The 26,935-nt window shown below is 35.8% G+C and overlaps 1 protein-coding gene across 5 annotated transcripts; it reads right to left on the reverse strand.

The window, feature by feature from the left end:
- Nucleotides 1-1,300: 1,300 nt before the first annotated feature.
- Nucleotides 1,301-26,935, reverse strand: LOC123555843 (regulator of nonsense transcripts 3A-like). 5 transcript variants are annotated; one of them, XM_053548371.1, is made up of 14 exons: nucleotides 26,778-26,935; nucleotides 23,503-23,609; nucleotides 22,475-22,581; nucleotides 19,123-19,221; nucleotides 18,451-18,561; nucleotides 17,314-17,396; nucleotides 15,736-15,915; nucleotides 14,617-14,922; nucleotides 12,241-12,380; nucleotides 10,582-10,644; nucleotides 10,066-10,230; nucleotides 8,803-8,893; nucleotides 3,829-3,927; nucleotides 1,301-1,677 (listed from the first exon to the last, which is right to left on the reverse strand). In XM_053548371.1, exons 1-14 carry the CDS (start codon nucleotides 26,847-26,849, stop codon nucleotides 1,528-1,530), a joined length of 1,773 nt encoding a protein of 590 aa, XP_053404346.1. In that variant the 5' UTR covers nucleotides 26,850-26,935; the 3' UTR covers nucleotides 1,301-1,527. The 5 variants fall into 5 exon arrangements, with proteins under 5 accessions (XP_053404346.1, XP_053404347.1, XP_053404345.1 ...); XM_053548372.1 differs by lacking the exon at nucleotides 26,778-26,935 and adding an exon at nucleotides 25,236-25,371 and having other exon boundaries at nucleotides 10,066-10,131; XM_053548370.1 differs by lacking the exon at nucleotides 26,778-26,935 and adding an exon at nucleotides 25,236-25,368.

Here is a 26,935-nt window from a genome sequence, read left to right on the forward strand (position 1 = left end):
TTGCGCAAGACAATCTGAAATAATGTTGTGGCCCCTTTTTCACAGTACATACAAAATGCAAAACTAAAACAAAGCTATAATTTTCAAACAAAGTAATACATTAAAACATATAAGATCAATAAAATGACTGAGTATTCCCATTCTATCCGTAAATATTGAACCCTACTGGGTTGAGAGTATGAAGCTCGTGGATCCAAGAGTATTACCTGTTACCTCTTATATTTTTGTGTTATTTGCTGTCTCTGGGTCATTCTGCATGATTTCAATAATTTTGATTTAATATATTATTACTGCACGTTTAGTGTGTAGTCTTTAATGACTTGAGACTTTACATGTATACTTAGGATCTATGTTGCTTCTTTTTAAAGAGGCATACATATATTGGATATGTCAAAGGTTATCCTCATTTGAACACACTTAGGAGAGGACCTTACCTTGCTAACCAAGTTTCATGAAGATCCATCAAGTGGTTCATGAGAAGAAGTATTTTTTTTCTTTTTTAGCCCATAAAGGGGTCAAGTGCTCTCATTTGATCAAATCTGAGACTGGCCCTTACCATGACGCTACAGACCAAGTTGGTTGTAATTATGACAACAGTTTCAGAGATGTTTACGCCAATTCTTGACAACTGACACCAAACCATCCACCCATAGTAACAGCTCACCCTGCACATTTTGTTCAGACAAGCTAAAAAAACAGTAAAAATCTCTCAGAAATAGAACCATCTAAAACAAAAACATTGACAAGCACAGAAATGAATATTTACTAGGTTTTTGAAAAGCAATACAGGTTCGAAGTGGCGAGTTCAACTCAATGTGTCACTTTATTTTCAAACAAGGGTTGTCTAAAGGCAGAATTTTGAAGAAAAACCATGAAATTATATCTATTAAAATGATTTAGTGTTATGAATTCCAAGTCATGCTCTCAGAATTATAAAAGGTAAGACATATACGAGAGGTCTGATGAGCCACTAACTAGCCAATAACCACAAACACAATTAACTTGAAGAAATGTAAGTAGGTACAAGAAAGGGCATGATTCCATTAAAATGACAGCAAAAGTTATATTTAGTGATTCTCGTGCTATCATAAGGTATATGTTAAGTTTCATTCAACTGTGATGAGTAACACATATATAAGCTTGCCTAAAATCGTTAACAAGGTATCTACATCCAACACAGATTCCAAAGATATAGCAATAACTCCCTAGATGTTTTTCAAGGCTAGCTGAAAAGATCTCTTTTCCTTTGGATCTGATTTCTTTGGGTCCATTTTTATATACTTTTTAAAAACGACAACAATAATTTGACAATATTTATTCATAAACTGAACAAAACAACACCAGCAATAAATGTTTCCAGACTACATTTGTTCAACACAATGTATTCTCTCCATCTTTTAAGTACACATCTTTCACCACCCACATTCCCTTGCATAAAAGCAATAAAATTGCCAGTCTAAGTCATTTTCAAGCGCTAAAACGCACAATCTGCAGTCAAACTATATCACTGTGATAAAGTTTATCATCCTATACAGGAGTTCCTTCATCTTTCGGTTGAGAACTCTCTCTCGGACTGTCCCTTGGACTTGTGTCCTCCTTGCTGCTACCTTCCTTTTTTGCCCCTTGTCTCCTCTCCGCTGCCTTCCTCGGATCATATATTGCTCTTTCTGGGCGATCCTGAAGACAGATACAAGTTAAAACTTTACATTATATGCCTTATCTTAGAAAGGACCCACACAGTGATGACTTAAATTTCAACGGACTGGAAATTTCCTAAATATCTTATATGAAAGTGTAAATTGTAAAAAACATTTCCAAACATTATGCTACCTCAGAAGTGTAACTGCTGAAGCAGAAGCAGTAAAATTTTGTTATAGTAACACAAAAATTCTTTACAGATTGTACAATCGCATAGTAATGAACATTTTTTTTTTAACTTAAAGCATCAAATTTTATTTCTGTTTGTGTTTAGCAATATTAACTTTGTTAGGTCTCAAAAAAGCAAATAGAATTTGGACGAATTGTAAATAGTTTTAAAACCAGCTCTGAGGGGTATGTTATTCAAAGACTTGGACACTAACCACTTGCCCACAAAGGTGCCACTATTAGGTTTTTAGAGGCTCAGCCTGCCACAGCCAGTAAATAATGAAACCATGTTGGCTTTATATACAATAAACTAATTTTTCATTAAAACAAATATATATGAGCCACGCCATGAGAAAAACAACATAGTGGCTTTGCGAACAGCATGGATCCAGACCAGCCTGCACATCCGTGCAGTCTGGTCAGGATTCATGCTGTTCGCTAACAGTTTTTTTAATTGCAATAGGCTTTGAAAGGGAACAGCATGGATCCTGACCACACTGCGCAGATGCGCAGCCTGGTCTGGATCCATCCTGGTCTTAAACACACTGTTGGTTTTCTCATGGTGCAGCTCATAACAGTTTATTTAGATAATATTATATGGTGGCCGGTTAATGTAACAAGTGTTCCTGGATTCTGCACCAGTTATAATCTGTTCTCCACAACTAACTACCTTCTCCACATGTAACTACTTTCTCCACATGAATAAAAGGTGAAGAACTAAATGGATTTATCAGATTGTCATGAATTACCTATGTCTCACCCGGGGCTTGAACTTTTAAGTAAAATAGTTTCATTTAAATTGTTTCAAAGAAAAGAAGTGGAACTATTTGCCAACTAAGTCTAACAGATTACTTTGCCATAAGTTATCATACTGAGTAAAGTATATAAAGCATTAAAAATACACATAAGATTTCCTCAAAACAGTGATGTTTTTTAACCAAAATAAAAGATAAACAATGCATGCTTATGTAAAATGCCTACATATCTTTTTGCAGCCTGGCCAGTTATTTTCTTTCATAAACAATAGCATTCTGAAAACCATGCTGCACTGTGCAAAGCCAAAGAAAAATGAAAAATATCATGCTGGTTGTAAACCTCTCTTCAGCAATTATCTCCCCTAGCAGTAAATCAATCTTTGCATCAATTTATAAATACTTTTTTAGTAAGAAAATGGACATTAAAATTAAGGTATTCAAGGGCCACAACTCTTGAGCCACTGAGACAATCCAGATGGTTATTAACCGAGGCCAAAAATATCATGCCCATAAACATTATGACCAAGTTTGATTAACAAAGGAATAGAACTGCTAAAGTTAGAGAGCTGACACTTGTCAATTTTTCCCAACTTTGGAGTAATCCAAGAGCCATAACTCCAGCAAGATTTGAAGGATCCTGCAGATCTTTAAACAGACATAAATGTTATGCCCATACACATTGTGACCAAGTTTGGTGAACACTTTGTTCAAGCAAGAGCGAACAATGTTGATTTTCACAATTTTGAGTGATTCAAGAGCTGTAATTCCAACAAGACTTGGAGGATCCTGCTGGTTACTGAATTTGGTTGGGATATCATATGGCCAATTTTAGTGAATACTGGCTACAAACTGCTCAATTCAGAAAGCAGACACAGTCAATTTTTGCAATTTTGAGTAATTCAAGTACCTTAACTCCAGAGACTTTGATGATCAAGTTAGATATAAACTCGGTTGAGACATTACACCTTCGAACATTTTGACCAAGTCTGTTGAACAATGGATGAGAACTGCTCTGGTTAGAAAGTGAACAACTAAAGTAGATGCTGCACACCTCACTGCTTAGGATGATCCCATATTACATCCTGTTTCATGGGCATAATCATTAAAATCAAACAATGAAATAATTGATTCATCAAATTCGTGCTAAAAATGTTTTGTAAAGCCTGTAAGGGGAAACAATTGAGTAGGAGAATGGCTAGTTGTATACCTTTCTTTTCCGTCTATCGGACGCTGTTCCTTGTTCACCATCTTTTGTAGCTGTTCCATCAGTGGAATTGTCTTCATGTGTTTTAGACTCTGACTCAGGCTACATACAAACACACAACATCTAATTACATTCCCATAACATTCTAAAGTCTAACACTACTAAATAAACAAAATTCATATATGATAAGAACTGTTTCTTAACCATTTCTGCCTTCCACTGAGCGTCTGTAAATTAATCATTTTTCTCTGTAGGAGACTAACTTTAAAGTGCTTTCGTGGTTGTGTCAAACCACAAAATAAAATTCCACTGAACAAACCAAAACCACATTTTAGTACACTTAAAGTTTTGATTGTCTTTTTGCCGAAACCATGAAATTCTTATGTCAATGTAATTTGATGTTTTCACAATAATTCATTCTCTGGCTATTTATGATATTATTTCCTGTTCTGACCTTTCACCTACTGAACTCCGTATCATCTCCCCACTGGCACTGATCTTGTTACATTTCATGTGAATAGGCATTGTAAACATAACAGACCAACCTATATGTGCAAAGCAATGTAACCCACTTCATCTAATGGGGAAATAATTTGTAATTTTTGGAATGGAGTGTAAACAGATTACTACAATTACAATGGTAAAAACTGATTCTGTATTTCACTTAGTATTGAGACATTCATACTAATGAACAAAATCCAATCACCTTTAAAATGCCAGTTAAATATTTATATGACATGATGTATGATAAAGACTGCCAAAGCACTTTGTAATTCAAACTAATACTGAATAAAGAAAAGACTGCAAGAATGTAAAAAGTAACACATGCAATCTAAAAACAACAATCAAACCTGACATTCACAACAAAACAAGTTTTTAATGCAACAAAAGACCTGCTTATTTTGTCTATTCTTAGTAATTTCTAAATATTTTCATGGAACTTACTGGTAACCTTACATTAATTTAACACATTTCAATTGCTGGAAACACTACTCTACTTGTAGTTATCACTGAATATAACATGTTTCTTTAATTCAAGTTTAATGACACTTTCAACAATATTTCAGTTATGTAATAGTGATCACTTAACATAACTTGTGTTCTCCTATGTACAAGGACTACCCTGTTCCCCAAAAGTAACTGAAGTTCTTCAGAAAATGTGCACACTTTGATTACATTTTTAAACAGTCACAAAAACAAAAATTCTGAATAATTCAAATTACATCTTTTTTCCTTTGTTTGTATACGTATTTTTCAACCGAACAGTAAAGCAATGATCGTATGAAGTTGCAAGGCTTGAATATCAAGTTTCGATTAATTAAAACACTGAAAATATATAGACAAGATTGGGCTTAAGACACTCCCCTAAGGACAACCTAGACCTCGAACCCTTGCAGCAGTTTATGAAAAGAAGTTGTTTGAAGGTTTTTCTAATTTTATCTCTGGCGTCAAGCAGACCCATTTGAACAAAATTCAGTCCATGCAAGGATTTACAGATGATCCATCAAGCATGTTATGAGAAGAAGCCATTAGAAGTTTATTTTCTATTTTTAGCACTGGCAGCCCCTTGATGGGGCCAAGTGGAACCATCTAAACAAATCTGAGAGAGGGCCATGCTAGGACACTACATATATCATATTTAGTGAACATAAATCAGGTGGTTCATGATTATTTTTAACTCTGGCAGCCTTCAAAAGGGGCAAAGCAAAAACCATTTAGATAATATTAAGAGTGGTCCATCCAAGAATGATACTGCCAAAATTTGGTAAAGATCCAATATGAAGTTCATTAGAGTAAGTTTTTCTTTTTTTGGCTCTGGTGGCCACCAAAACTGGTCAAGTGGGACCGCTTGAATAAATTAGAGAGATGTCCTTACAGGGATTACAAACCAAGTTTGGTGAAGATGCATGAAGTGGTTCATGAGTAAAAGTAGTGTAAATGTTTTCTTTTTAGCTCAAGCAGCCTCTAAAAGGGGCCAAGAAGAACAAATTTAATAAACTTAATACTGAAACAGACAAAGTGTAACCAGTCCAACAAAACTGGGAGAGGTCTATACAAGGCTATTACAGGCCAAGTTAAGTGAAGCTCCATCAAGTGGTTCATGAGAAGAAATAAACTAAAGATTATTTTTCTATTTTTAGCTCTAGGAACCCTAAAAGGGCCCAAGTGAAAAAGGTCACTGCTTGGATGCTACTGGCCAAATTTGGTGCGTTCCCAATAAGTCTTTCAGAGGATAGATGTTTAAGTAAAACTGTTGATGCAGGACGATGGACACTGGACAATCTACCTATACTTATAGTTATCCTTAAACATAGTTTGGTTGAGCTAAACAAGAGGGTCATGATGGCCCTGTATCGATCACCGGAGTACCACTGCTGAAAATGATATGATCAAATTTTGACATAGAGCACATAGGCATACACATTAAATATCATCAGGATAAACATTTTCTTGTAACAGTCCCTTTTGACCTAGTCAGGGCCAATTTCCATACCAAGTTTGAGGGTCCTAGGCTCAAATGCTGCATTTTTGTACTTACATGACTATTCCTTACCCTGGAAGACTTAAATAACATTTAAAACCAATCTCATTAGATGCTGCTGAGATATATTCATTTACATAAAATAAAGGGAGGTAATTTGTCATAAATTTAGTCAAAAGTTATCTACCCTGATTGTCCGAGTCCATCTGATGGCACAAAGGACATTTCAAATCAGTATCTTCATTGGATACTGAGATACACCCATTTTAATTTGAAACAAAGGGAGGTAATTTGACATAAAATCAGTCCATAGCTATCTACCCTGATTGCCTCAGTCCAACTAAAGAAAATAATGAAATTTCAAATGAGTTCTATAAATATTTACCGAGATAAATCCATTTTTTTTAAATCAGAGGAGGTAATCATGCATTGGTATATGCATGTAGAAGATACAGAGTACAAGCCTATACAACAATATATTAGTGAAGTATTCATATCGATAAATGTTCAGTCAAGAGTTATCTAATATAACTATTTCTTACCATGGAAGACATAAATAACGTTTCAAACCAATCTCTGATGATTAGAAGCTGCTAAGGTGTATTCATTTAGATAAAAAATAAAGAGAGGTAATTTGTCATAAATTCAGTCAATATGTATCTTCACTGATTGTCCAAGTCCATCTGTTGACATAAATGTAATTTCAGATCAGTATCTTCATTAGTTACGGAGATATACCCATTTTAATTTGAAATAAAGGGAGGTAATTTGACATCAAATAAGTCCATAGTTATCTACCCTGATTGTCTCAGTCCAACTAATGACAATAATGAAATTTCAAATAAGTCCTATAAGTACTTACTGATATAAATCCATTTTGATTACAATCAGGGGAGATAATCAGATATAAAATAACTATGGAACCTTTGATTGGATCTGACAGATTCGTCATCGAATCCAAGATTTATTGTTGTTGAAGATATTTTGGAAGTTTGTATCAAATCAAACCATAAATGATGTCTCTATATGGCTGCAAAAGCCAAAATAGCAAATTTTGGACCTTTAAGGGGCCATAACTCTGGAACCCATGATGGAATGGCCAGTTCAAGAAAGGAACCAAGATCTTGTGGTGATACAAGTTCTGTGCAAGTTTGGTTAAAATCAAATCATAAATGAAGCTGCTATTGTGCAGACAAGGTCAAAATAGCTAAGTTTGGCCCTTTCAGGGGCCATCACTTTTGAACCCATAATGGAATCTGGCCAGTTTAAGAAAGGTATCGAGATCTTATGGTGATACAAGTTGTGTGCAAGTTTGGTTAAAATAACATCATAAATGAAGCTGCTATTGTGCAGACAAGGTCAAAATAGCTAATTCTGGCCCTTTCAGGGGCCCTCACTCTGGAAACCACTATGGGATCTGGCTTCTTCAAGAAAGGAACCAAGATCTTATGGTGACACAAGTTTTGTGGAAGTTTGATTAAATTCAAATCATAAATGAAGCTGCTATTGTGCAGATAAGAAATTGTTGATGCATGGACGCACGGACTGACGACGGACGAAGGGTGATCATAAAAGCTCACATTGTCACTATGTGACAGGTGAGCTAAAAATGGCGGGCAACCATATCAGTTGCTTGTACTTTAACCATCAATGCTCAAGCAAGCCGTGTTTCAGTGTCTCTGAACATACAGTACTGACTTATCTGACAACTTGCTCACTTGTATCAAGGTGGAGGAGAAATGACTTAGTATCAACATTTATTTAAGAATTTCATCGAAAACATTCACCTAGCCCAAAAGTTTTGATGGCCTAATGGTCAAACAGACCCTTAAATTGAATTGAATAAAAAAAAAAAAAAAAAAAAAAAAAAAAAAAAAAAAAAAAAAGGCTACCTACTGCCAGCTGAATGCACATTTTGTGAAATCAATCAAAAACAATTTGTAAACAATGGCTTATCAGATGCATAATGAGATGCATTTCTTAATGATATAAGGAATGTGTTCCTATTGTCAATGATCAACCTTATTTACGATCAACTTGTCCCAAACCCTTTCATCAGGTGTATTCAAAACAACATTCTTTCCAAATAAAACTTAAAGCAGGATTTAACAGCATCCCTTATCAGCCAAGGCAAGACAAAACCAAACCACAAACCAAAACATTTTCACAGCAATATGCAAGCTTAGATTAGTGTTAATATCTGAGAATGCTCTCTGGCCCTGCAACAGTATAATATATGAGCCACACCATGAGAAAACCAACACAGTGTGTTTGCGCCCAGCATGGATCCAGACCAGCCTGCGAATCTGTGCAGTCTGGTCAGGATCCATGCTGTTCGTTTTCAAACCCTTTTGCAATTAGGGAAACTGTTAGCAAACAGCATGGATCCTGACCAGACTGCGCGGATGTGCAGGCTGGCCTGGATCCATGCTGGTCGCAAATGCACTATGTTGGTTTTCTCATGGTGCGGCTCATATTCAGTTTGCACTACTAACCTTTGTTCTCTCTCTCTCAGGTTTACTCGAGTCCTTCTCTTTTACAGATTTTGCTGGTTCTGTAGAACTACTCTTCACATCTCCTTCCGATCTGAAAGTTACAATGTTGTTTTTCAACAGTTTTTTATTTTTCAGTCACATCCCATGGAAATTTATCCATCATTCCTACATGAATAAACAGGCTGGAGAATGTCAGACTTCCTGTATTTTCTCTTCTGTCAGCCATCATAAAGAATAATATATATGCCTCACTCTGGATTCAAACCTATTCCCTCTGGACAGTCTCGTTGCTACTTAGCTCCCCTGTTGGGTCTCTGATAATAACAAACCCCAGTAGGTCAGAGACAGAGCTCAGGAAACATTACATTACTGTAGATGATGAAATAAAACTAAAATAAGTCCATAGGACAAGGATGCCCCCACATACTGTGCCATCCTCTACATAGCAAAAACTATCAAAGGGCCATAACTGCAGTAAAAATATTCACAGGAAAAATTCTTTCCTTTATGGTTATCTGCACATCAAGCTTGCTCATCTATGAAAGTTTGAAGCAAATCAAGCTAATAGTGTGGGAGAAGTTGGACACACAAGACTTTTCTCTACATTCCACAGAACAAAAACTATCAAAGGGCCATAACTGCGGTAAAAACAGTCACAGAAAAAATTCCTTCCTTAACTGTCATCTGCACATCTAGCTTATTCATATGTGAAAGTTAAAAGCAAATCATGCTAATAGTGTGGGAGTAGTTTGACACGCAAGATTTCGGGATGTACGGACACACGTACCGACAGCAGCGATGCTATATGCCCCCCAATCAAAGTGTGTTGGCATAAAAATTGAAAATTTCCCTTCCAAAATTAATCTTTGACAAATTATTTTAATATCTACAAAAACTGCAGGGTATGTAACTTCAAGAAATTGTATACACAGAAAATGATTAGCATGTTTGAACCCAGCATAAGTGACCAAGGTTCATGTCCCAGCTGATATCCTAACTAGCTCAGCCAATGAATTTTTGTCACAAATTTAGGAAAAAATACCATTTTTAATAGAGAATATGACCAAGTAAGTTCAGTGCTTGGTGATTACATTATTTGGTACTATCAAGTCTATTATGTTCCTACACTGAATGCTGGAGGGGTATTATATGTAACTATCACCATGTAAACGCAACTGGAAAGAAATTGTTCCATCAATTCAAGGTGAGAACTTTTGTTGCCTACCCATCAAAAATAGTAATCCTTTACCTTGTAATACTTACTTCACAGATTTAGATCCCTTATCAGAACTGTCCGACCTTGTAGACTCCTTATCAGGTTTTCTGTCCCTGGAATCATATTTATTACTTAGTCTGTCAGATCTCGAATTACCTCCTGCACCCAATTTTTGGGAATCCCGGCTATTATTATTATTTCTGTTAGTATCCCTATGAAAGAAAAATTATTCACAATTTTTAACTAAAATATAAGAAATAAAACAGTAATTAAACAAAAAGCAACATTTGTTTGTTTTGTTTTTATTTGGTCACAATGATAAAAACTGAGGTCAATTGTGACTTTCCCTCTTTGAATGGTGAAGTTCCTAGGCACACCTCTACTGCTCGGCATCTGTGTGGAACAAGCTAGCTGGATGGCTTCCTTATATGAAAACTTCAGAAGAGTTCGAACCAAAAGAGGTGAAGGGCAAGTGATACGAAGTCAACTACCTTTACAACTTGGTCACAGCAGTGCCTCTATACAGCCAAGATGAAAATGCACATCAAGAAATTTATACCTACCTATAATCATCCCTGTACCTCCGATCATCTCTCCTTGGAGGCCCAGATCGAGGTCTTTCATCCCTAAAAAAGTATATAACTTATTTTCAAGAAATGACACTTTAAATGTAGTTTTCACATCACTTCCAATCATTAATCATGCTGTTAATATTTCAGGCTTCAAAGCTGGCTGTATTTCAGAAGATGCTATTAATTTTCATAAATGTTTTGAATCAACATGTTGTTGTGTTCAAGACTGTTAAAACAAAGGGTTTGTAAAACATGCATGGCCCCCATGATGGTGTGCCCCATTTTCAGTCCCGTGATCACTGTGAAGACACTTGGTCAAGTGGTTCTCAACTTATTGAGCAGAAACAGTTTTCAAGGTTCAGGTTCCTGAGACCTTGACCTTTGACCTCCTGACCCCAAAAATATATCATAATAATAATGATAACAAGAGCTGTCACTAATGGTGACAAAAGCCCCCCGCAGTGCCTTAATCTTTGACCTGGTGACCTTGACCTTTGACCTGGTGCCCTCAAAGTCAGTAGGGGTCGTGTACTCAATAAGTACTACCAGCATGTTAAGTTTGAAGGTCCTGGGTGCAGTGGTTCGCGAGTAAAGTGCCTTCATGCAAAAAGTTAACGTTGTGACGAACGGACGGACAGTTGAAAACTAATATGCCTCCCTTCGGGGGCATAAAAATAATATTTTCCATATTGAGAAAACTAGTTCATTCCTGGTGGCCATATTTTTAGACAAATGCGTGTAATCTGAAGAGTTCCCCAAGGAATACTGTTGTGAAATAATTTTGAAATAAGGCAATAGGTTTCAAAGGAGATTTTCAAAGTTTTCCATATAGCCATTTAGGGAAAACTAGCCCATGGCCCTGATGGCCACGTTGTTTTTCACAAAACACAAAGATTTGAAGCAATTTTGTAGAGGGTCATTTAACAAACATTGTTGTGAAATCGTTTTTAAAGTCAGACAAGCAGTTTCTGAGAAGAGGATTTCCAAAGTTTTCAATAAAGTAATGTAGAGAAAAATATCCACACCACACTAGTGGTAATGTTTTAGACAAATCAAATTTGGTTGAGGATAACCCAAGTAGCTTTGCAATGAACTTACTTTGAAAGTGGGCCAGGAGAAGATTTCCAGGTAGCCAGATATGGAAAAATAGACATTCCCCTTGGTGGCCATGTCTTTTATAACAAAACAGAATGATTTGAAGAAATTTCATAGAGGGTCACCTATGGAATATTTCTGTGAAATTATTTTGGTATCGGGCCAACAGCTTCTGAAGATATGGTAAGTTTTTTAATTTTTTCCTTTTGGTTGCTATGGAAACCAAGCAACCAGAATCCTGCATGGAAGACAAAAATGTTAAGGTATCTGAAAAAGGACAACCTGTGGTACATTCCAGAGAAGTTTGGTTGAAATAGGCTTTGTGGTTTAGAAGATGCTCTTCAAACAATTTGTGAACAACTGACTGACGGACATCTAACAATCCAAACATCATGCCAAGACCACATTGTGCTCAGGAGAGCTAAAAGGCTGGCTACACCTTAACACTGTGGCCAGTTCTTGTATATAGTGTTTTCACATATAGAATAAACATGACAAAAATTGTTCACTGTACTGCCATGCCTATCCACAAAACCTGCTGGAATATGTTTGTACCTGTAATAATCTTGATCTCTGTTTAACCTTCTGTCTCTATCTTCCCTGTAAGATTTTGGCCTTTGTCTGTCCTGTCGACGGTCATCTCGGCGGTCATCTCTATCTCTTGGTTCATCTCTACCTGACCTTGGGCGTTCATTCTGAAATAACAGCAAAACCTGTTTACCCATTACTCTCAACCTTCATCATTATAAAAAGTACATACTAATGTTTCTTTTGGTAGTAGATGAAAGATGAGAAATAGCATTTTCCTTTCAATTATGCATTTTCTGCATGTGAATTTTGCATTCTCCCATTGTTATGAAAAGGCATTTTTTTGTTTTGGCCGAGGGAATGAAATTTCATACAAAAAATATGTAATCACAATGAAATTACGGATTATCATGACATGTCTGCTACCTTAACAAAACCCTAGCTCAAACTGGAACACTACCGGTACTTTATGCCAGTTTCTTTCATGAAGTATAATCAGTAGTTCTATACAAGAGCTGTCAGTTGACAGAGCGCTTGACTATCTCAGTGCTTGACAGTATAATATAAGCTATGAGTAAAACTTTAACATTACAATAAGCATATTTTAAGTCGAAAAGGTGTCATAATTCAGTCAAAATGCTCGATAGAGTTCCTTCCTCCTTTATACAGACTGGGGTCATGATGGTAAACAAGTATGCAAAATATCAAAGCAATATCTCAATGGACTTTGCAAATATTTGGGGTGGTATGCAAACTTTAACATTACAATAAGCATATTCTAAGTCAAAAAGGGGCCATAATTCAGTCAAAATGCTTGATAGAGATGCCTCCTCCTTTTTACAGACTGGGGTCATGATGGTAAATAAGTATGCAAAATATCTAAGCAGTATCTCAATGGACTTTGAAAATATTTGGGGTGGTACGCAAACTTATGTTTGTGTGACACTCACGCTTACGCTCACGCCGACGCCGGGGCGAGTAGGATAGCTCCCCTATTCTTCAAATAGTCGAGCTAAAAATTGCAATCCAGATACAAAGTGTTTAAAGTCTGCTGTTTTATTGGAATTAGGCTGAATTACACAGTACTAAGACAGACTTTACTGTCCTAGCAAAATCATCACACATAAATGATTAAGGTTGTTTTTGTTAGCTTTTCCATTATGTCAACTCCACTGTGAACTGGAGCAGACATTAGAATATTCATTACATTAATATATGAAAGACTGCTACAAACCAGTTTAACTCTACAGGCAATTCTTTTGGCAGTTTTCATTTTCCTTCGTGACACAAAAAAAGCATTGTAATACATGTAGTTAACAATTATTAATATTTTAAAATATCATTCTGCGGCACTACTTACTTGTGCTATCCTTAATTGTCAATTTTAATAATTATTAAATCAAATACATATATATGACATATTTTCCCCTTAAATATAAATACAAATTAATCGAAAAGAATTGTACTTTTACTTGACAATACAAATATTGCCAAAACTACACAGTTTACCTTTGGTGAACTATACACATCTGGCAGTGTCAGGTACCTCTTTGCTGGACTATATACATAAATTGGGCAAAAGCTGTCAAGTTTAAACTTTACTAGGCTATACAAATCTGGGATAAGCTGACAGTGTTTACCTTAATGGACTATACAAATCTGGTTGAAGCGGACAACGTTCACCTTAAAGGGCTGTACAAATTTGGCAAACTCTGACAAGTTTTAACTTTACTGTTTTATACAAATTTCACCCAAAATTTAGCACAAACAGACCAGGTTTACCTTGCTGTGTATACAAAGTCTCCCTAAGCTGACCAGCATAATTAGCTGGGCTTTACCAATTTGGCACAACTGGACATGGTTTACCTATGCTGTGCTATACAATTTTAGCAAAAGCCGACAAACTTAAACTTTGTGTGAATTCTCATCAGTCCATTCAAAACCTTTTTAATAGAATTCCACTTAAAATAAGCCGGTGCTATAAGGCATGAGAAATGTTGCACATTTCATTACCTCTCATGGACAGACTTGATAAAACCGAATCTGCTATTACTTTGCTTGGATGTATTCTATGCTTTCAAAGAATTTTTTTATAGATTTTATTAACTACCACAACAATCTTTAAGTGCCATGTGGCAGCCATTAAATGTCTCCCTGTACTTGCATTCAGTGTTGCTATATTTTCTGGTCCTTTTGGATCATGGAGTCCATTTAATACTTAATAGAATTCCACTTTAGCCAGTGCTTGGGGACATGAGAGGTGTTGCCCATTTTCTAACTCTCATGAACAGACTCAATCAAACCGAGTCTGCTTTTACTTTGCTTGGCTGCATTCTATGCCTCCAAAGAACCTTAAAATCAAAGATCTTATTTACAGATTTGGCACAAGCTGACAAGGTTTACCTTTGCTGGACTAGATTTTCCTCTTTCTCTGTCATCTCTTCTGTCTCTTCCTTCTCGTTGTTCTCTTTGCTTTTCTCTATTCTCCTTAGAAAATCTTAGTTTGGATTTATCATCCTTAGTTTTACTATCTTTGTCAGTACCCACACTTTCTTTATCCTTTTTCGGTTCACTATTTTTGTCACTAGATTTATCATTAGCAGATTTATCACTCTGTTTATCATTTAATTTACTGTCAGACTTATCACTTTCTATTTTACCGTTTTTGTTTTCATCTCCATCAGTATCCCTCTCCACATTTTTTAAAAGCTTTAAAACAGATAGACTATTTGAGATAACCTCCTTCACCAAAACAAAACAACAACAAACAAACAACAACAAAACAAAAAGCCCTTTAATAAATGGGCAAACAATAAGGCCTAATTAGAATGGGTGAGATTGTTAAGTTGCCTGGCAGCTGTGTAGTAGCTAAAGTGCTTGTACTGAACTTGTTCATTTCCGCAGATTCAGCACTCTCCCTAGAGCATATTCATAACAGTGTTAAAATGCTCTGCCTTGCACTCTGATAAGCAGTACAGGAACCAGCTAAGTGTATCAGCGGATAAGTATGAGAGAAAAAAACTGAGAATTTGCAAGAATTTAATGCAGCTTATATTCTCTTCACGGCTAGTCTTGATCAATTCATTCAAACCTCTTTTTCCCTGAAAAATAACCTTAGAAACTAACAAGTTAAACTTAACAGAAGTAAGTCTTAACTAGAAGTGCATACTGCAAAACTGAATCAAGAAAACAGAAAAAATGTAACAGAAAAAACAGCTTTAAAAATTCTAAAAGAAAGTAAACAATAATTCAACATAAATGATGAAGCAGTATTATTCATATTACACACTTTTTCATACCATGCTAAAATATTTTATCAAAAAGAAACTTTACGATGTAAACATAAGCTTTCAAGTCCTCAGTCAAATACAAAATACACATTGCTTCAACATTTATTATTAATCAAATTCCAACCTATTTCAAACATTTCATTAAACTTGAACAGAAAAGACGTTTTTACGCTTATAACGCTTTCATAAAAGCCATCCATTCTGGATACTCCTCACAACTATCATCATTTACCTTGACTGGACCATCCTTGCTTTTCTCTTCTTGTCTGTCCTTTTCTCTTTCCCTCAGTCTGTCTTTCTGTCTTTGTCTATCCTTCTCTCTTTCTGCTTCGCGTTCTTTCCTTTTTCTTCTTTCATCATCTCGCATCTGTTTCCGTTCCAGTTCACGCTTTCTTCTTTCTTCTCTTGCCCTCTAGAACAACAGAAATGAAAAAAAATTCACTTTTCCCTTTTACATAACAAAATAGTTTGAATGTTTATTGTTAAAATGTAATAAACAATGTTAAAATCTAATAAACAAGAGTTATGCTTGCAGTACATATATGTGGGTACATAATTATGTTCCGTCTTTCAAACAAGGGCATTCCCCAATGTTTAAAAGAGTTAAAGCATGAATTAGCTATTTATCACAGCAGCTTCTTGTCTATTATGACAGAACAGGAGCAAGGAAATACAAACATAACAAGAGGGCCAAGATGGCCCTAGGTCGCTCAATTGTGTAACACACCATAATGGTGTTAACATGTTTTACCTAGTGATTTCATGGAGACAAATATTCTGATCAATTTTCATTCAGATTGGACCAAAAAACGGCCTAGAGATCATCAAAATAATCATTTTGTGCAAGTTAGTATCAAATCAAAGCATAAATGAAACCTCTATATGGCTGAAAGGGCCAAAATAGAAAATTTTGCCCCTTTCAGGGGCAGCAACTCTAGAAATCATGATGGAATCTAGCCGGTTTTTGAAAAGAACTGAGATCTTATTGTGGCTTAAGTTGTGTGTAAGTGTGGTTAAAATCAAATATAAAATGTCACTTCTATTGTGTTCACAAGGTAAAAATGAACAAATTTTGGCTCTTTCACTTATGATTGGATCCGACAGATTCATCATGGAATCCAAGATTTATTGTTGCTGAAGGTATCTTGCAAGTTTGTATCAAATCAAACTGTAAATGAAGTCTCTATATGGCTGCAAAAACCAAAATTGCAAATTTTGGCCCTTTAAAGGCCATAACTCTGGAACCCATGATAGGATCTGGCCAGTTTTCGAAAGGAACCAAGATATTATGCCAATACAAGTTGTATGTAAGTCTGATTAAAGCTGATTGCAAAATGTGGTCTCTATCGTGTTCACAAACCAAAAATGGCAAATTTTGGCCCTTTAAGGGGCCATAACTCCAGAACCCATGACGGGATCTGGCCAGTTTTCGAAAGGAACCGAGATATTATGCCCATACAATTTGTGTGCAAGTTTGATTAAAATTAAATACAAAATATGAACGGACGGACGACAGACGAAGGGGGATCACAAAAGCTCACCCTGTCACATAGTGACAGGTGAGCTACAAAATATAAATGTTACTGTATAAATGATATTTATACAAAACATCTAGAGCTTTTTACAATGGAACAAATAAGACTGCTTTGAAATTCTGACATTCTTTTTTCTTGAAATGGCTAAAGACAATAATTGTTGAAATAAGATGACACAAAATAAATCAAATTTATGCCAGACAATGGCACTACAGTTATTTTACAAGGCAAACATTAGCATTTATCTAATCTGATGCAATCTTCTGAAAACTTACCAAAATAGAATTTCTTTTTTCTTCTCGCCTCTTCTTAATAAATTCTATCAGTGGTGTGGTGACTTTTGGCCCACCTTTGGTGGCTTAAATACAAAAAATATATCATTATTAATAATACTTTCAATCTATTTCATGAATTTATATTTCTTAAATATAAGAACTACAAGTAAGTCACTCACTTAACATGACTCTATTATTGGATTTCATTCCAGTACCAATATGTCAAAAGCAACTGACAACTTTCAAGCTTCTCCGATTAGCTCAGTAGATTGAACAAATAAGTAACAAGCAAGGGGTTGTGTCGTTTTGTCCTGAAAAGCCTTTTTAAACTGTTACGAGATACTTTTTTAATTAAGGAAAATGAAACCTATCACAGTCAGATGCATTATGAAAACTTTAATGTAGTAAATGAACTAAATTTAAAACTTACATTATTTTGACAGTCACATGTAAAGTAATTTCTTTTTTATATTAAAACAACTTTTCATTGAGTTACAAGCAAAAGATATCTGAAAATATTTTAGTACCAGCAACCAAAATCTTGAATTAAAATTTTCTTAAATGATTTTTCATTTTTTTTGTACATGTATTATCATATTCAATGTTTTTTTGCATATTTTCTGTCTAACATGCATGTGTTTGCCTCCAGTTGATTGGTCTGTAGTATCACAGACACAATGTAAGGTCATACAATGTCTTTCCAGCTTTTCATGCTGTAGGAAGTTTGTTTGTTTTGGGTTTAACGCTGTTTTTCAATGTTCAGTATTTCAGTCATATAACAGCAGGCAGTTAACCCAACCAGTGTTCTTGGATTCTGTACCAGTACAAACCTGTTCTCCGCAAGTAACTGCCAACTTCCTCTCATGAATAAGACGTGGAGGACGAATGATTTCAGACACAATGTCTTTTATCAAATCATCACGGAGAACATACGTCCTGCCCGGGGATAGAACTCGCGACCCCCTCGATCCGTAGACCAACACTCTCTCTACTGAGCTAAGCGGGCTGTAGGAAGACCCCAGTCACACCTCTGGGCATTATTCTAGGCACTGACAGGCGCCTACATGTAGGCAAAACAACTAAGCTTCTGCAAGTCAACTGGATGGCTTCCTGACATCATAACCCAAGGAGATTTACCTTTGGCCTCTCGTTCCTTTGCCTCTAGTTGCTCAAGGTAAGTATCTAACGATACCACCTCTTCTGTCTCGGGGTTTGTCAGCGAATCCAAGAACTTCACATAGTCAGGATCTGTAAAACAACATTACATGTATATATAAATATATATCAGCATAACATCTAACCTTATAGTAAAGTAGAAAAAAAAACAGCAACCATTGTTTGCCAATAAATGGAAATCTCATTTTTACTGGGTTTAAATACCTAACGTTTTACCCTATCATTGACCAGTATCAATGTTCTTTATTAAATGTTTGACTCAATTTGATTAAGGGGGTGTAGTCTAGTGGTTAAGTTGTCAGCAGCTCAATCCAAAGGCTATCAGTCTAAGCCTCCTGGGGTCACAACCACATCTTCTCATATTCCACAAGTACTGGTCACTCCAACAAGACTTGAGAGTACATTGTATATCTTTCATCATAATTAAGCTAAAACAAATTGAGTTAGTATAACCTAATTTAATCAAAACTATGTAAATAATGCCATGATAATGCCCATAAAAGAAAAAAATAACTGCAGGTGGGATAATAATTAGAAATCATTATCAACCTATTAATTAATAAGATAAAAATCAGGGAACAGTCAAATAATTGGAGACATAACATTATGGGCCTTTAACACAAAAGTACTCACCCTGTTCAATTGTTCCTTTTTTGGAATCTGGTTTCCTCATTTTTTTCTTTGGTACTTTCTGGAAGGTTGCAAACTCCACGATGGCTGGGTACTCATTGCCTGCAGTAACAATTACAAACACGGATCATTTAAAAATGATTAAATTTTATCAAAATCCTTACTTTAAATTAAATGTATTTCAATCCAACACCAATTAAAATGTATATCTACAAATACTCAACAGGTTTTCTTACTCCACCTTTTATGTTTTATCTCTGCCAAATTTAGACAGACTTGAAAGATGTTCAGCTGAGCTAAAGAAGTGTGGAGTTAGAAAATTGCTGAATACTGTAAACCTAGAAATGTTTTCGCGCTTTTTATATTAGCGCCTTTCGCGGATAGTATATTTCCGTGAAATTAAATAGCCGCGAAAAACTCTGATCTAACAAAAACGCGAAAGATTCTAGCTTCAGCTTAAATAGATCGCCATAAAATTGTTCTGTACTTAAACATACCTGGATATTAATGACTCAAATTCCAGTACCATTACTGTATAAAATGAGTGCACAAGTCCACATTAACTCAATTTATTGACAAGTTATTTCTGTATGATGTAACAGCCTTTTCAATATCGATCCGTCAGGCAAACAGAGGATAAAACAAAAACAATATGCATCTATCGAACGACATATACATGTAATTTGTAGTTGGCAGCCAATGCAATATATTATTTGTAAGTAAAATATTGTGTCTATTTCTGCTAAGTGTGGTTTAATGGCCTAACAAATGATACTGCTTTATAGCCTTTAAATGGCAAACAAATGACAGTGTAATAATAGCAATTTACTGACTGTCAATAATCGGGTGTGTGAAAAAGTCCTTATCTAAAAAGGATTTCTCTCTATCTGTTCTGGGGGCTTTATCTCACGCTGTACCTCTGGTCAGATCGCTCTGTGTCTGTACTAGTAGAGAATGATTTTCGCGCCCTGTGCGGCTACATTTCCTATTTGTAAAGCGCCTTTGAACGTGTTTATCATGAAAAGGGCGTTATATAAATCTGGTATAATAATAACCGTTGATATGGATGAAAATGATTGGGGTACATTTATAATTAAAGGGTACAAAAACTGAACGTTTTCGAGAATACTATCAATGCAACTATGCTGTGACTCTTACCCTAGTATAATAAATATGTTTACTTGCGACTTCATTTTCGCGGGATTTGCGATGGATATGGTTCCGCGAATATTTGTATCCGCGAAAATGTCCACGTTTTGAAAAACGCGAAACATAGTATCCGCGAACATTTCTGGGTTTACAGTATAGCAAAGCAAGTGGATTATAATGCTCCTTAATTATTTCAATTACAATTTGTAACAAGAAATTTATATGAAAATATCAAAATGTAATTATATTAACATTATGATTTGAATGAAAAATGTGTGTATATTATATAAATATAAATGTTGATATTTTCACATAAATCTAGAAAACAGCTAGATAAAACATAACAAGAGCTCGTAGAACACGAAATGCCCCCCTTGATGCATTCAGTAATTGCATAAGGAACAGAAATTATTTGGTCAATGTGCACAACAGTTCTACTGTTCTTGGTCAAAGTGACCTTGACCTTTGACCTATTGACCTCAAAATCAATAGAGGTCATCTACTGGTCATGAAAAATCTCCCTATTAAGTTTCGTGATCTAGGCCCAAGCATTCTCAAGTTATTGTCCAGACACATTTCAACTGTTCCAGGTCACTGTGACCTTGACCTTTGACCTACTTACCTCAAAATCGGTAAGGGTCATCTGCTGTCTTGATCAACCTCCCTATGAAAAGCGTTCTCAAGTTATTGTCTAGAAACAGTTTTACTGTTCCGCATTAATGTGTCCTTGACCTACGGCCTACTGACCTCAAAATCAATATGGAAAATCTGCTGGTCATGACCAACCTCTCTATCAACTTTCATGATCCTAGGCCTAAGCATTCTCGAGTCATCATCCAGAAAATGTTAAATTGTTCCTGGTCACTGTGACCTTAACCTTTGACCTACTGACCTAAAAGTTAATAGGGGTCATCTGCTGGTCATGACCAACCTCCCTATCAATGTTTATGATCCTAGGCCCAAGCATTCTTGAATTATCATCCGGAAACCGTTTAACTGTTCTGGGTCACTGTGACCTTGACCTTTGGCCAACTGACCTCAAAATCAATATGGATGACCTGCTAATCATGACCAACCTCACTATCAACTTTTGTGATCCTAGGCATTCTCGAGTTATCATCCGGAAACTGTTAAACAGTTCCTGGTCACTGTGACCTAAACCTTTGACCTACTGACCTAAAAATCAATAGGGGTCATCTGCTGGTCATGACCAACCTCCCTATCAACTTTCATGATCCTAGGCCCAAGCGTTCTTGAGTTATCAACCAGAAACCGTAAAACTGTTCCTGGTCACTGTGACCTTGACCTTCGATATTCAAATCAATAGGGGTCATCTGCTGGTCATGACCAACCTCCCTATCAACTTTCATGATCCTAGGCCAAGAGTTCTTGAGTTATCATCTGGAAACTGTTAAACTGTTCCTAGTCAGTGTGACCTTCACCTTTGACTTACTGATCTTAAAGTTAATAGGGGTCATCTGCTGGTCATGATCAACCTCCCTATCAATGTTCATGATCCTAGGCCCAAGCATTCTTGAATTATCATCCGGAAACTGTTTAACTGTTCTGGGTCACTGTGACCTTGACCTTTGGCCAACTGACCTCAAAATCAATATGGATGACCTGCTAAACATGACCAACCTCACTATCAACTTTTGTGATCCTAGGCATTCTCGAGTTATCATCCGGAAACTGTTAAACAGTTCCTGGTCACTGTGACCTAAACCTTTGACCTACTGACCTAAAAATCAATAGGGGTCATCTGCTGGTCATGACCAACCTCCCTATCAACTTTAATGATCCTAGGCCCAAGTGTTCTTGAGTTATCATCCAAGAACCGTAAAACTGTTCCTGGTCACTGTGACCTTGACCTTCGATATTCAAATCAATAGGGGTCATCTGCTGGTCATGACCAACCTCCCTATCAACTTTCATGATCCTAGGCCAAAGAGTTCTTGAGTTATCATCTGGAAACTGTTAAACTGTTCCTAGTCAGTGTGACCTTCACCTTTGACTTACTGATCTCAAAATCATTAGAGGTCATCTGCTGGTCATGAACAACCTCCCTGTCAACTTTCATGATCCTAGGCCCAAGTCTTCTTGAGTTATCATCCAGAAACGGATTGGTATACATACCGACTGACCGACATCTGCAAAACAATATAATCCTCCGTCTTAGAAGGGGAGCATAATAAAAAAACATTACCTTTGGCATCAACAAATATGTAACCATCAAATTTGTCCCTGAAGTTTGCAATGTCTTCATAATTCTGAAAGTTTATGTATGCCCGAGAGAAGGCACTTGCACCAAGGCTGAAAGTACAAAATGAATATTTTCTAAATTCAACTTTTCAAATTCAAATTCAATTTTTTTTTTAAAACTCAGTCAAGAATGAATTATAGGATATAACAAAAGTATAGTTAATGTTAATAAAGATACAACACATCAATTCTTGATAAGGCAAACCATTATTCAACTGAAGTACCAGTATGTGTTTTCTTTTTCTTTTTTAGGCAGTAGGATTAATGTACTGTGCAAAGGAACTATTTGACAGTTCTACTGACCAAATTATGTCTCCCACCACACAGTGGTGTGGGAGACATACTGATTTACTCCTGTCTATGTGTGTGTCTGTCTATGTGTGTGTCACAAATCTTGTCCGCACACTAAGCCAAACATTTCTCTTCACCAAATTTGAATGAGATGTGTTTGCCAGTAAGTCCTCTGCCAAGTTCGATAACTAGCCAAATCGGCCCAGGCACTTCAGAATCATGGCCCTTGAAACTTGTTTTTTTGATAATCAAAGCACTGAAAGTCTGATAAGGCAGCTGAGTTCTTGGTGCATGGTACTATTCAGAATGATTAGGCAGTTGTGGGTGATATGTGCTTTTCTCAAAAGCAGCTCTAGCTTTTGTCTAATTCTTTAAAGTAGTAAATGTTAAATTTCTGAACATATTGCTGCAGGATGCTGCTTGCTTATCCTATATTTAATTTTGATTCCTCAATGTAGAAAATAATCACAATTTATATGAAATATACCAGTCTGTATTTAGACCCTAGTATGTTAAATTCACAGAAGATAACTTGTAAGGCAATTCAAATTAAGTATTATTATGTCCCTTTTCTTCTCAAATAATCTGAGCCAAGAAAGATCAAGACAAAATATATAAGAGAAATTATTTAAAGAAATATAACAAAAAAGTATCTAGTCAGTAACCAGACTAGAAATATACCTAAGGTCAGCTTTCATAAAGTAAAAGAAATCATAGTTTGGCAGAGGTGAGACCTGCTCTAAAAATGTCTCTCCTGTCAACGATGGTGGCAGTCTTCGAACAACAACCTGAAACAAAGTGAACACAGAATTACTATCCCACTTCGAAGATATCTTCTAAGTGTTGTGTTGGAAGTGGTGTTTGTATATAAGCTTATTTAATTGTTGCCATCAAAAATCCATTATGGAGGATGCCTCCGGAAGACTGTTGGCATTAAAGTTTAATTGGATGATAATGTACGATGCAGAAAACGTTCTAATTTAAAAAGCTTGGCTGGTACTTTTATGTGTGCCAGGTATAAAGGAACTATATTAAGCAGTGCTCGCGCTGCCAATCGACATTTCAATTTGGCCAGAGCTAGCACTGATTAAGGACTCTTATCCCAAAGTTAATAATTAGTTTGGGGAGTGGGAACTCAAACCCGTCAGCCCCAGTTTTGTATTCAGACAGTCTTACCACTGAATCACTGTGTTCTGTCTTATCTTATTAAAAGTTATCAGATAATATGGGAATTTAACCCTTACCCTGCTATATTTTTAAAATGGACTGGTCCATCATTCAATCTGGGCAATACAATTTATTATTTGAAGAGGTGTTCACTGAAAATTTACTGACTGAATAGCGAACAGTGCAGACCATGATCAGATTGCACTGCACAGATGTGCATGCTGATCTTGGTCTGCACTGGTCGCAAAAGCAGAATCACTTGCCGCCAGCAGGCTAAAGGTTAAAGGGAAATAAAACTCAAAACAGCAAATGCTTTATTTTGTCATACCAGCTGAAATGCCCTTCATTAATAGTTTTAATTAGCTGACAAACCAACATCATAAATAACTTGAAATTGAGGAAAGTGTTTTTGCACTATTGTGCCAAATGTACATCTTTTGACATGCATCTGACACTTTTACGCCTGTTGCAAACTGTTAATCCATAACGGTGACCCCTGCCAATTATGCATTGCTATTTTCTTGTTAACTGGAGAGCTTTTGATACGCGATAAAAAATATGACAGAACAAATGGTTTTATTCTGTAGAATTTAAAATAGCATTTATTTGTTGCCCAAAATCAATGATACATATTTTGAAAAAAAAAAATATAATAATTAATGAATATTCGAATTTGATTTTCATATTCGAATATTTGACTGATTTTAGAATATTCGAATATTCGTTCCCATCCCTAATAAATAATAAAAACCATTAATGATAAGAACAAATAGAGACAGTAGTAATAATCATTATTATTAATATTATATTTCTTTCTTTATTACCATCTATTATCATTATTATTAATTGTAAATAATATTTTGAATATTTTATAAACCATAATTCCAAAGAAGTATAAAATACACAGAATGGCATCAGGAGATAATCTCGCGTAAGCTTGTGTCAGCATGTTATCTTATCGAAGGGTTTGTTGACTTGACACATAATAAACTGAACTGGGTCTAATTTTTTAAATGACAACTGTTGATTTCTCACACTTCCAATCATAAATCCATTCCTTCCCTGCGTAGAAAATACTAATAAAATTCAAACAAAACTTACATGTATTGAAAGGGCATTCAACTTCTCATTGATATATGTAAAACTTATCAAATAATATCCAAAATTACAAATTTTCTGGTGATTTAAACCTATGTATGTACTGTCTACAGGCCAATATGCCCAAGCGATAAAACTAATAACTTTACATGACTGTGTATAGTGGTGTCCGGTAATATCATGGGTTCCCTCATATTGCGGCAATCTCCCTTTTGCCGGAAAACTTCGCCGAGCGCCATGGCAGTGACCTACATTCGTAAACCGGAACCACAGGATTTCGTTTACAAACACTTTCTACAAAATGACGTCGTAGATGTAAGTATTACCTACTTTTATCGCAGTCATCCAATATCTTAAATTTATATAATTATGTGCTCATCACCCCTTCCCACCTAAAAACGTCGTTATTTAAGTTAAACTAAATCCACAGCCCAGACAGCTAGCTTCCAAAAGTTCATCTGATGCATTGTTTTTATGAATAAAATTGTTGCAGTCATGATGACGCAAGAAGGCACGTCCAGCAGCTGTCAAAATCAAATACCACAATACTTGAGAACTGTGGGATTGTTTAAGTAGGTCAAATATGGCTGACATTTTCCTGTGTTTTTTACACTTTCTCCACTGACTGAGAAAGAAAGATTATTTGCAGACAGGTGGCTTAAAGTTTTGATACAGAAAAGAAACTGAAGGTCAGACTTTATTGATATGTTATTTATCGTTGTCTAGCCTTAGTTTGTGGGTAGTGTAAGTTCGTGGATTCCCTATCACATATGACATCACACTCCAGCTTTGGCGTACGCATGCACTTGTCATGCTTGTCAACAGAAAATCTGGAAGTAAACACAAACTTTTGTCAAACACAAAAAAAAGTCAAAATAACAGGTTTTAACAGGTAAGAACACCAATAAAAGCCCATTAGCATGCAGCAATACCTTGTATTTACAAAATCCCAAATTGCCCCTAACTCATAATCCCCTGAGATACTATAGAATGACATTTTTATTTCCTAAATATCATCTCATCTGCTTTGCTTACATTTTAACTTGACAGCCTCGTTTTGGTTTTGACAATATCGCATGAGCACGTGAACTGATGCCGTCTTCCATGAACTTGCTCCAAAATGAAAGTAGGTTGACTAACAGACATGCATGTTTTGTTTTGCATATTTCTGGATGGTTTATGGTATTTTTGATGCTTTTTGCATGTCTTTTAAAAGGATATAGATTAGATATTTAATTGTTGCTGTTTTCTAATTTTATTCCAGTATGAAATGGTTGTTTCTTGTATCCACAAACTTTGACCAGACAAGGATATATTCTGACCTTTAGTACCGCGATAAGAGGGAACTCCATCCCACTGTGATTTATCTTCCATTATTTTGGTACTTCAAAGTTTTGACGTTTTGGTTGCCCTGTCACAAATATAAAACAATATAATGTTGAATTATTTTGACTATTATAGCCTGGCACTGCCAATGCCAAAAGGTGTTGTCAACACGTGGACTAGTACGAAAACTAAAACAAAGGTGTGACGCTGACACCAAAGTGAGTAGGATAGCTCTACACATTCTTTGAACAGTACTGTCAGTAAAGGCTCCGAGTTAAAAATAAAATCCCATGTGAATAAAAAAAACTGCTAGAAAAAACATTGACAGCGAATATAACTTATCAGACACTGGCTTTAGAGCTGACCTTTGTGGGTGGCAAGTCTTTTGTGCGTCTCTTATCGACCAATTTTGATTTATGATCACTTTCTTGTGTCATATTAATTTTTGTTATCTTGTCAGGGTTCTATTTCATCTGAATCTTCCAAATGTTTAATTAATCAATCGTCTATTTTTAACGTCTAA

Source organism: Mercenaria mercenaria, chromosome 7 (genome assembly GCF_021730395.1).
Source record: "Mercenaria mercenaria strain notata chromosome 7, MADL_Memer_1, whole genome shotgun sequence".
In the NCBI taxonomy this organism is placed as follows: domain Eukaryota; kingdom Metazoa; phylum Mollusca; class Bivalvia; order Venerida; family Veneridae; genus Mercenaria; species Mercenaria mercenaria.